General features: G+C 37.3%; 1 protein-coding gene across 1 annotated transcript in view; it reads right to left on the minus strand.

Annotated features, from left to right (window-relative positions):
- Positions 1-1,827: 1,827 nt before the first annotated feature.
- Positions 1,828-12,353, minus strand: part of LOC124555469 (kelch-like ECH-associated protein 1B) — a 119,283-nt gene continuing 108,757 nt past the window's right edge. The window contains exons 9-10 of the mRNA XM_047129392.1: positions 5,240-5,416; positions 1,828-3,673 (exon numbers count right to left, since the gene is read on the minus strand). Coding sequence (XP_046985348.1) covers positions 3,456-3,673; positions 5,240-5,416 — 395 coding nt within the window. The 3' untranslated portion in view covers positions 1,828-3,455. The remainder of the gene's footprint in view (positions 3,674-5,239; positions 5,417-12,353) is intronic.

Genomic DNA, 12,353 nt, shown 5'->3' on the forward strand with positions numbered 1-12,353 from the left:
TTGAAATTTGACATTTTCTGCTTTTTACTCTACAATGTACTTTGGACTTCCTGAACATTTTGGTATATAATACATTAAAATCAGACAATTGTGAGACCTTCAAATAATATTTTGAATGATGACGTGTGACTGTCAAATTTCGCAGCGATGCATATACTGCCGCAGTTGAGCTGTCATATCTTGGGAACTACACAGTCTAAAAGGCTGTGAATTGCTTTGTTTTGTGCCTACTGCTACATTTCAGAAGTTGGCAATATGAATAAACCTAAAAACCAAGCTGGGTAACACAAAACTGTCAGATAGCAAGACAATAAAATGTGCTGGAAGACTAACAGACAAAGTAATTGGTGAATTACAGGAATATTATGCGAAGGCCATTAGAGATAATTGTGACAATTTAGAGAAGATGAAATGAGTTGTATGGAGCACTTTCTTTCATCGAATATCAACTGTTGAAAAGTCATGTCATGCTTTGTGTCCACCTCCACCAAACACTTGTAAATATAGGCAAGCAGAATTTTCTGGCACCCTACATGAATTTACACATAAACATTCTCTTCTTTTGGCAGTAATGGAGGCAATCAAACCTATTTACAGATATTTGACAAATCCTGAGCTACTAAAAAAGTGTTTACATGGGAAGACCCAGACTGTGAATGAGTCCTTCAGTAATGTTGTGTGGTGCAGTGTGCCAAAAAATGTATTTTTAGGCCTTATGACTGTAAAGTTAGCAGTGTCTGATTCTGTAATAACTTTTAATGGTGGGAACTATGAAAAACTTACGGTTCTGGAGAAATTAGGGTTGAGATTTGGACAGAACACAGCTAAAGGACTGCGGAAACTGGATGAGTTTCATGTACGTGAAGCAGAGTTAACTGCTCAGCAAATGACAAAAGAAGCAAGAAAGAAAAGGAGGAGGCAAACACTGGGCTGTTGTAACACTGAAGAAGATGCAGACTGTGGGCCATGGCAATTCTAGTGCTTAAAAGATGCTGAAATGTAAGTCTGTATAAGAACTAGTAATTAAAAAAGTTTTAAACCTCAATGTCTATGAACTACATTTTATGCAATAAATGACCCGTTTTCTAAAAAAGTACTGATGGTAGAGACATGAAATTTTCACAGCATGCCAAGTGTGAGATTCAACACATATGGAAGTAGAATAATTAAAATAGCCTAAGTTGTTTTGTTTTTATGTTCAGTTATTTGCAAAATTCTGTCAAAAAATTGAGTGTTTGAAAATAAAAGAAGATAATATGCCCCACAATACAATTTTAGTAATAATTCTAGTTCAGTGTATCTAGAAAGGTGCATTCAATAAATATGGAAAATTGTAAGTTGGTGTCTCAAAAGTTTCCATGATAATGGGTCACAAAATTCGATAATTTAACATTGGCAGCATAGGACATGTCCCCTTAAAGAATATATAAGACTCAAATTTTAACTGTATACACAATATAATAGTAGTAGAAAATCAATATGCTTAACTTATTTCATTATAATCTCTATTCATATCTCACAACACCATTGCAACATTTAGAATAAAGATTCTTCTCGCTCCTTCATGTACAAGTACCAACAATAAGTAAAAATTGTTTGTTTCATGTAAGAAATCAGTTTAATAAGAGTTCCATGAAAATTTTTGAAGCCTCCATAACTGCAGTAGGAAAACCTTTAAAGAGTGATATTTTCTAAATTTTAAAAGTAAAGAAAATATGCACTGAGAGAATTGCTGAATTTACTAATAAAAGGTAAATTAACAGCATAATGATCAACATTTTGGCAGAAAAGAAGAAGAAGAAGATTATGATAATATTACTGAGGAAGGAAAGTAAAGAAAACTGTTTATTTGTCATTTATGAATAAGACACATCGACAACAGCCCCTACATACAACTATAAGCATACAGGAAAGTCCAGGTTGTAAACAAGCACATTTCACATTTTTCCTTGATTTGTCTCAAAATTTTGATGGTCCCAATTAATATTTACACAGAGAAATTTTCTTTTATTTTCTTCTTCAATCTATGCTTACTTAAAGGGTACATTATTGTTTACCAACACTTCCATATATCTTGAAAAATTGAAGTTTTCAGTAAACATCCAACCTTAGGTTCGTTCAGTATATGAGCTTACATCACAACCAACAGCCACAATCTGCTGAAATGTGACCCTTATATCCATGTATCATAACAACTGATGTCACAGAAAGAAACCTATGGTTTGTATTGCTATACTGAAAACACCACTAGCATTTAAGACAATTATTGAATTTCCAAAATTTCACTTCAAATATGTAAATGTCTGTAACCCAGACTATGAGATGCAATTTATCAAAGAATCACATATTAACTGGTGTAACATTGGAAAACAAAGATATAATGAAAGTGTTAAACAAAGTTTCAGTGATACTGTCAAAAAATTTCAGCACCACTTTTTATGTAATTAGATTAAAGGATCAACAAGAAGTAGAAGATCATTATGTTCTGTTTACTGCTTACATCTAAAAAAGAAAATAATAATAATAATAATAATAATAATAAGATTAATAACAATAATTATAACAACAACAATAACAATTCAGTCTTTTAGGAATCACCATACCACACTGATGGTATGCTTTTATATTTACTTAAAGATGATATTAACCTGTAACAAAGTTCTCAGCTCTCCAAAAAAACTTTGCTGCAGCAGAAGTCAGTAATAGCTATTTTTTGACAAAAAAGATTTTTAAGTGGCAGATAAAATTAATTAAAATATCAATTCAATGTCAGGACACAGGTGCAACAAAGTCATTATTCTCAAAACTGCTAGGCTCCCACAGACTCTTCAGATGATTATACTTACAAGACTGCGTATTGTATCTCACAGCAAACATATGTTGAAGGAAGTAAAAATTTTGCCAGAAATGTTATTCGATTTCATGGAACTATTCTTTTGATTGTCCTGGTTCTGGTGTCTTTTACAACTGTTCAAGAGAAAGATGAATGTTTTAAATCTGGGGAACAACAAGAGACACTAAGTTCTCCTCACTGTAAAGCCTTTCCATGTTATTAAAATTGTCATTAGTTGCATGTCTACAATTGATGCAAGCACCATAAAACATATTTCCAACACCACAAAACATTATCATTCACAATTTTAGTTAACTACAAAATTCACAGCACAATATTTATACACTATCACTTCTGTCTGATTCATTACATTCTAATACATCTTGCTTCTCCAGAGTTAACTTTGAGAAGTTACTCATCTGGCATGAGTCACAAGCAATAACATATTGATGCTTATCCACACACACAGTGTTATGTTTTGTAAAACTGTACCCCACAAAAAGTTAAACTGTTTTCAGAGTTATTTGTGGTCAGGGTTATGACAATTCAGACCATTCTGCTGAGAACCACTGTTTCCAGCAAGCACTTAACACTTTCCAAAAATCCTAAAAACTGCACATGGTTATATATTTGCACCACTGGTCCCTGGTGTTGGAGTTGGTGTGTCCATAAGTGTAAGAGGTTGGTCCATGTGCTCACAGTGTATGAGGCATTGTGGATATGATACTGCACATGCATGGCCTGATCTGCCACTTGTAAGTGGTTGTCCTTCCTCCCACACATCTCTTGTAGGGTCATACACCTCCACAATATTTAGGAATGCTGTGCCATCATAGCCACCTGTGAAATATCAGATACCACATTTGTAAATCATTTGTAAATCAACTTCTTAAGACCGCATTTTTTTAATACAGACACTAAAAATAATGTAACAAAGTACTACCTTTACAACAAGCCATTGAAAGATCTTTTGTATTTTATTGTTTCTAAGGAATTGAAAAACTTTCTGGTTGTCAGCGGAAGTAGCATTTGCACTGTTCTTTGAAACAATCAATCAAAATGCCACTTCTACGAAGTTTATTGTAGTAACAATCTTTAATTTAATTTTTCAGGTTCTGTGACAGTTTGGTGCCTAAGGTACTCAGTCAGGAAATGAGTCACTATGTCATTCACAGAAGGCTGATGTCAAAATTTATTAACCAACAAAGAATACTATAAAAATTAATAAAAAACACAAGAATTATTTACAAAAGTATCTGCAATAAATAATGTATTATACCACAAGACTCTAAGCTACTGTGAGGAACACGTGTACAGAAAAAAAAGGAGAGCACCACAAGAAAGCACTTCAATTTGTTTGATTCCAAAATTTAGGCTTGTTACTCAAATTTTTCAGTTCTGTAGTAAACCTATAAAAAATTAACTCTGCATAATATGTCATAATACTACAATTTCTACATTCATACTGGACCTTGTAGTTTTTGGGATGAAGAGACCGCTGGCTAACTTGGGTATGAATTTTGGACAATGTGCTCCTTACTTTGTATGTAATATAAAGTTAGTTTCACCACCATTATGAAAGTGTGTAATGGATTTCTGATGAAGACAACACTGTGTCACATATAAAATTTATCTTAATACCTGAGTGGAGGTTTGTGGGCACCACTGTTATAATTATTGTACAATTTTCATTTGACAGGAAGGATGGAGAAGCAATAACATCTTTTAGCTGGATCTGCTGAGATATGATGCATAAAGAAATACACTTCTGAAACACCTGCCACAGTTTCCTGCAAGGAGAGCCAGTCTTACATGGGATGGATACAATGTATACAAATCTATGGACTCAGTTCCCTAGTAAAGAGGTGGGTTAACAAAATGTTTGTTGGAAGATGAAAACTTAACACACGAGATCCCACAACCATAGTTATTGGAAAAATGTGGGGAAGGGGACAGAAGAGGGGCCACAGCTCCTCCCTTGGGAGGAGTGGCAGGAGAGGGGGGAGGACGGGGGGGGGGGGGGGGGGGGGGGGAGGACGATGGGGGGGGGGGGGGTGGCAGCAGTATCTTGAGTACAGAGTTTTTATCACTACAGAATCACATATGACTAATAATGAATGAATGACCTCCAGTTCTCTAGGACATAATATTTTTCTTGTGTCAACTATAAAATATAATTCTCACAGCATGACACATTTCCAAACTGACCAACTCATTTGCATCAAAACTGGAAGTTTTAGAATTTTGTAAATGCCAACCTCACCTGCCGAAAAAATTTCAGTGCATGTCGATGGCCTTTACTAACATCACAAAATTGTCCTTAATCACATGCAAATTATTATACCAAGAATTAAATTTTCAGGATATAGTTTTACATTTTACTACAAAACTAACACCATGACTTACCCATAGCATAAAGTTTTCCATCCAAAGCAGTGACACTTAGAGCAGAGCGAGCAATTCTTATACTTGCAACAAATTGCCAGATATCACGTTCTGTGTCATAGCGTTCTACTGAATTTACCTGTCGCTGTCCATCATAACCTCCCACAACATAAATGTACTGGTTGAGTGCAGCCACACCTACAATAAAACACAAAAATTTACAAATACAAAAGGTATACTTTACCTAAGATGTAATAAAACACGCCAAAACATGCAACACCTCACAAAATTTAACTGCATAAATATCAAAATTTCAAATTTGTGGCAAACATAACCTAATGAAGCCAAAATCACTCTACAACTAGTTACTCAGATATTCAGTTTTGCAGTAAGTCATAAATGAAGACTCCATTAGTACAGGCATGCACAGTTTGGCCTACACGCAGTTGATTTCTTTTATCACTATACACTGTAGGACAGAAAAAAGTGAAGCACCCGGAAGACATGGTTGTACACACCCACAGTATCAACAGGTATGTAAATGATAAAGAGTTGCAATTCTCTGTGACAGGTAGGACAGCCATCAGAGTGCAAGTGCATTAGTGTGGATAGAGGCATGAACAGTATCAAATATTAAGTGATCACTGTGAAGGACACAGAGATGCCACATACTAATGTGAGACAGCCTTATAAGCACCTGACCTGTTAGGGGTCTCCAATTGGCTGGCTGGTTGAATCATGTAACACCCAGATTTATGGGGAATTCAGAACTGATGGTAGCCCAGTGTTGAGCAGCACACTGACATGAGAGTAAGCATATGCACTGTCAAGGCTCCAGTTGACCATGTCTGACCGCCACAAGTGAGGATCACTGTGTTGTGCACCAAGCACTTCTTAACACATACATAACTGTGCCTGCCACCTGAGAGCAAGTAATGAACTTCTGCAACAGCCTGTATCATCCTGCACCATTGGTTGGAGACTAGCAGCAGCCACACTATGGTATTACCATCCCGCATACAGATTGTGATTAACATCACAACTTAAATACCTATGTTTGGAGTTGCACCATGACGAGCAATCACGGACTGCTGGTGAATGGCATCGCACCATGTTCAGCGATGAATCAAAGTTCTGGACTACCCCAAATAATCATTGTCAGTAAGGGGGGAGGGGTCCCATTCTTCCAATAGACTTCAGGTCATCACTGTTAGTGATTAAGGGAAGTCTTTTAGAGCACAATGGCATGTCACACATATCCTGCATACTTATGTGTAATCTCTCTTGTGACAGTATCATTGTACCATTTTTCAACACAACAATGGTCTCTCTTTCTGTCTGTCTGTCTGCCTCTCTCTCTCTGCCCCCCCCCCCCCCCCACACACACACACACAATGATGAATGTGTGTCTATCAACTATCTGAGTGATGCTAAGGTACTCCCATCAACAATAAGATCACCAGATCTGCTCCAAATATAACCTGTGTGGTGCCAGTTAGGATGTCAAGTCCATCCCAGTGCCAGTATTATGGATATCAAACACAGTTACAACTGTTTTGCGGTAGCTTGCCTCAGGAGAGGATACAGTGTTATGACACCCTTTCCAACCAAATCAGTGCATCCATCCATGCCATAGGAGGTGCAATATCATACTAATAAGTGTGCACATACTGGAAATTTCTCTGTAAATTTGACTCAATATTTGCTGAAATAACATCATATACATTTTCAAACTGTAAAACTGTATTTTATTTCATTTCCTCACACCTTCTGAGTGAGTCACTTTTTTTGTCAGGCCATCTATTAGCCAAGCAGAGAACATTTTAATTCAAAAGATTTTCCAATTTATCTGTGATGCCTCAACATTTACCTTATCTCAACAAGGGACCTCTTCTTCCTTTATTTTTCTTTGGCATATATTCTACTTGGGTCCTTGCAAGGTCAATAGCATTCTGTAAATCCCAACCATGTTTTCACTTCTGTCTATGTAGCTTAAATGATCTATTGCAGTTAAGTTTCTCTTTTATGTACTTTCACAGTATTTCTTCCAATTGGTGATCAGTATCTACTTCCCTATCATTCTTGTTCAATAAATGGCTAATATGTATGTCCACCTTCAGTTCTGAAAATTTTAGCTTACATCTTTATCTTCTTTTACAACTTTTGTTAATCTCTTTCTCTCTCTCTCTCTCTAAGCACTAGCCCCACCACATAACAAAGATTCATAGATAACCAATGCCATAAGTTACTTATAGTGAAAATGACTAAGGTAGCATTAACAATGTCTCTCTGTTTTTTGACAAGAGAGAGAGGGCAGGATTCCACACAGAATTTGAGTAAAAACCTCCAATTTACAGAGTTACTCGATAATTTAATTTCAACTGCTTCCTTAATAACAGTATCTGAATAGCTGGAATTGCATGCCACAGTCTCTACATTGTTATATTCCATAGGATGACCAGTGCTACGACAATGTTCTGCAATAGCCGATTTGCTCAACTGCTGTAAGCACCGGTGATACTCACGCACAGTGCATCAGTCCTCCACTGACCTGATAGTCTGATCAATATATGACATGCCACATTTGCAAGGAATGTGACAGACACTCACCTTATGTAAACCAAGATCATCGTTAATGGAACCTAAAAGGACCCTAAGATGGAAGTCAGAAAACACATTTCACATCATATTTCTGCAAAATATGACAAATACTATTGGAAATGATCCATGCATAAGGGTGATAAAGAGTTGTAATCCTCCATGACAGGTGGATTAGTGTTGTTCATCAGCAGTGTTGTTACCAGGACTGGGCATGAACAGCATCAGATGTTAAGTGATCACTGTGAAGGTCATGGAGATGATGCATACTAGTGTGAGACATCTCAGTATTATGATCATTCACCTGTTTCATGGTTGGTCAATAGCACAACTCGCGTCTGATCTGTCTTTCATTGCTCTGATGAAAGTGACCTCAAGATGGGTTAACTGAAAAGACAAACTCTTTGTGTCTGAAATGACATTGGCCCTGTGAATCCAGGTGCAAAGTACCCCTTCACACTGTTGAACAGGTTGTTTTTAAACTACCTTCTGAGGCTGCAGAGGAGATTAGGGGGGAGGCTTGTTGTGTGCTACCTGGGGCACATGCACCTAAGAGTAATATAACAGCAGCAGAGAGGGTTGCTTTACATACACTTAGAGTTGATCTGGATATTGCTATTTTACCTGTGGAAAAGGGCAATGCTCCAGTTGCTCTGAACAAGCAGGATTACATTGAAAATTTGCAGTGTTTACTATCTCATTCAGCATATTATGGCATCAGTGCTAACTCCACAACAAGTGCTGAGAGAAAGATTAACAGCTTCCTAAAGAAATGTTCCTTGTCACAAGAGATTACCAACAGTCTTAATACTTATTATGCTGTTCCCCATAGGCTATACAGTCTTACAAATATCCAGAAAGAAGAGGTTCCTTTTCATCCAGTTGCAAATAACATTGGTACTCTGACATATCATGTAGCAAAACACCTTGCTATTCTGTTGATCCCACTAGTTGGTCAGTGTGAGGATCACATTATGAACTCAATGGATTTCTTAGGTTGATTAGAGGGAATGCATAATGGGTTACTGTGTGCAAATTTTTTCAAAATATTTTCATTGGGGGCTATGCAGTGGGGAAGCCAGTGGGCATTCTAGTGAGATCCACGCCTGAAAATCCAGAATTTGTAGCAGAAGTAACTTGATAGAGGAGCAGGAGCATAAGCTCTGTGCCCTTCAGGTACAGTTGCAAAATGCAAAGGAGGAACTAGATAGGATAAGGAGCGAAAAGGGTGCTGGGGAGTGGGAACTGGCAGTTGGTAAGAAGACAGATAGGAGGAGAAGATATGCACACATTTGTACTTCGCTTATCACCAATAGATTTGCCCAACTGTCAGAGTTTAATGGAGAGGAGCCTCTTGTAGCTGAAGGTATAGGTGTAGGAACATGCAGCAAACCTCAGCAGTTAAGGAGCAGTTGCAAATTCTAATAGAAAGAAGAATGTTCTGCTGCTAGGTAATTCACATGGCAAAGGTGTAGGCCAGCAGTTGCAAGAAGCATTGGGGAGTAAGTACCAGGTCACCAGAATTGTGAAGCCTAGTGCAGGGTTGGCTCAGGTGAGACTGTTAACATAGGGGAGTTAGGTAGAAATTTTACAAAAGAGGATCAAGCAGTGATTGTGGGTGGAGCAGAATAGTCTTCATAGGGACAAGGACTGTGATGTAGGGGGTGACCTGGAAAAGATAGCTACTCAAACTGTTTCAGCATCATGATCAGTCTCATCTTAATGCTGCTGTTAAGCATGTTAAGACAGGGCTTTAGATGGCACTGATGGTGGAGGGCATGGTTCACATTGCAGTGGTGCCAGCTAAGCCTATCAATAGATTGGGTTTCACTAGCCATGGCTTGCATTTCAATAGATACGGGAAGAATAGGTTGTCTAAGCTCACTGGTGACAGTGAGCTCACGGGAAAATTCCTGTAGTAGTTGGTGTTAAAGCTGCACCTTTTTTAGATGGAAGTCAGTTGAAAGGTATCCCTGCTTAAAGGAAGTCTCTCTAACAAAGGAACCACCTTCAAAGGAGGCCAGGTATCCAAGTAGCAAAGGAATTAGCATATTTCATCAAAATATAAGGGGTATTAGAGATGAAGTCAGTGAACTGCTTATAGATGTTGACTCTGACATTACTGGTATATTGGAGCACCACTTACATAATTTGACAATTCAGAGACTTGCTTTACCAGGAAACATATTAGCGGGCTGTTTTTCAAGGTGTTCTTTGTGGAGAGGGAGATTAGCCATGTATATATAAAACAGTATTCCATTTGAGTCCATAGACATATCAAAGCACTGCACTGAACAGGTATTTGACTGTTATTCAGGGAAGTTGAATTCAGTGAAACTAAACTTCTAATTGTTGTTCTGACTTCAGAGCATTTCTGCTCAAGCTAGTTCTGATTCACTTGTTGCATGTGGCGACTTCAATATTAATTTTGTATGTGATTGTGCAAGGAAAATGATGTTGGAAGATCACCTAAATTCATATGATCTGATGCATATTGTATTTTTTTCAAGCCATGGTGCAGGAGAACAGCCACAGACAACATTTTTATCCGTTCTTCATTACTGAATTGGAATTCTCTTAGTAAAAGAGTGAATGGCCTTCCAGATCACAATGCACAGATTTTAACACTAAAAGGTTTTTATACTCAAAGAGGTGTTATATATAATTACAAACTATGCAGAAAAACTAATCCAATGGCAATAGAGAGCTCTTTAAGAGTCGTTAAGGAACAAGAGTGGCAGGATGTTAATAGTGCTGATAACACAGCTCACAACTATAATGCTTTCCTTAACACATTTCTCATGTACTTTGAAAGCTGCTTTCCATTAGAATGTTCTACACAGGGTGCTAGCAGTAAAAGGCAGCCTGGGTGGCTGACTAGTGAAATAAGGATATCATGTAGAACGAAGTGGGAATTATATCAAAATTTTAGAAGAAGCCACAATTGAGCTACAGTAGCCTGTTACATACAGTACAGTAAGATGCTTAAAAATGTTGTTAGGAAGGCAAAGAGTATGTGTTACACAAATTGAATAGCTAATTTGCCATATGGGCAGTAATCAACGAAGTGTCTGGTCAGCAGCACAAGGTCAACTATATAAAGTCAGTACATGGTAAAAATGTTTCTGTTGCTGATAAGTCAGATATATGAACAGTATTTAACAATCACTTCCCAAAAATTGCTGGTGAATTAAATAAAAACTTAGTTTCTGCAGGAAACCGTATAACTTTTGGAAAATGCTTTTCAAAGACTGATGTCTGGAATACTCCTCTTGTGATACTGACAAGTGGGAGATTGAGTCAATAATTAAATCACTGAAGACAAAGGACTCTCATGCATATGATGGAATATCTATCATAATATTAAAGTACTGTGCTGCATATGTTAGCCCTGTACTTGGCCATATTTATAATTTTGCCTCTAAGAATGCTCAGTTTCCCAAATGATTAAAGGACTCGTTAGTAAAGTCACTTTATAGAAAGGTGGAAACGGATAATGTAGGCCATTTTAAACCTATTTCTATGCCATCAGTGTTTGCTACGGTTATTGAAAAGGCTGTGCATGTAAGGATAATTGAGCATTTTATTTCACATAATTTGCTATCAAATGTACAGTTTGGTTTTAGAAGTGGTTTAACAACTGAAAATGCTATATTCTCTTTTCTCTGTGAGGTATTGGATGGATTAAACAAAAGGTTTTGAGTTCTGGGCTTCTTGTTTTGTTTAACAAAGGCATTTGATTGTGATGATCACAAAATATTGCTCCAGAAGTTTGATCATTATGGAATATGGGAAGTTCACCTCTTACTTTAATAACAGGGAGCTAGAGGTCATTCTCCACAGTATTGAGAATGGTTATGATATGGGGTCTGAGTGGGGCACAGTTAAATGTGGAGTGGGGTGGTGGGGGTGTTGGGGGGGAGGGGGTTGCCCCAGGGATCAGTGCTGGAGCCACTCCTGTTCCTTATTTATATAAATGATATGCCCTCTAGTGTTACAGGTGATTCTAAAATATTTTTGTTTGATGATGACACTAGCTTTGTAGTAAAGGAAGTCATGCACAACACTGGCACTGTTTCAAATAGTACAGTTCAAGACATATATTGATGGCTTGTATAAAATAAAGTAAGGCTAAATCTCAGTAAGACTCAGTTTTCACAGTTTCTAACACACAATCCAACAAAACCTGGCATTTTAATTTCACACAATGTGCATATGATTAATGAAACTGAACAGTTCTAATTTCTAGTTGCTCAGATAGATAGTAAATTGTTGTGGAAAGCCCACGTTCAGGATCTTGTTCAAAGACTTAATGCTGCCATTTTTACTATTGGAACAGAATCTGAAGTAAGTTATAGTTCAACATGAAAAGTAGTCTACTTTGTTTATTTTTATTCCCTTATGGTGTATGGTATTATATTTTAGGGTAGCTCTTCCCATTCTCAAAGGGTATTTTTGGCTCATAAATGGGTGGTTGAGGCAATAAGTGGCTTAAGTTCGCGAACCTCTTGTAGACCCCTGTTCGTTAGTCTGGGTA

The sequence above is a fragment of the Schistocerca americana genome, chromosome X (assembly GCF_021461395.2).
Source record: "Schistocerca americana isolate TAMUIC-IGC-003095 chromosome X, iqSchAmer2.1, whole genome shotgun sequence".
Classification (NCBI taxonomy): domain Eukaryota; kingdom Metazoa; phylum Arthropoda; class Insecta; order Orthoptera; family Acrididae; genus Schistocerca; species Schistocerca americana.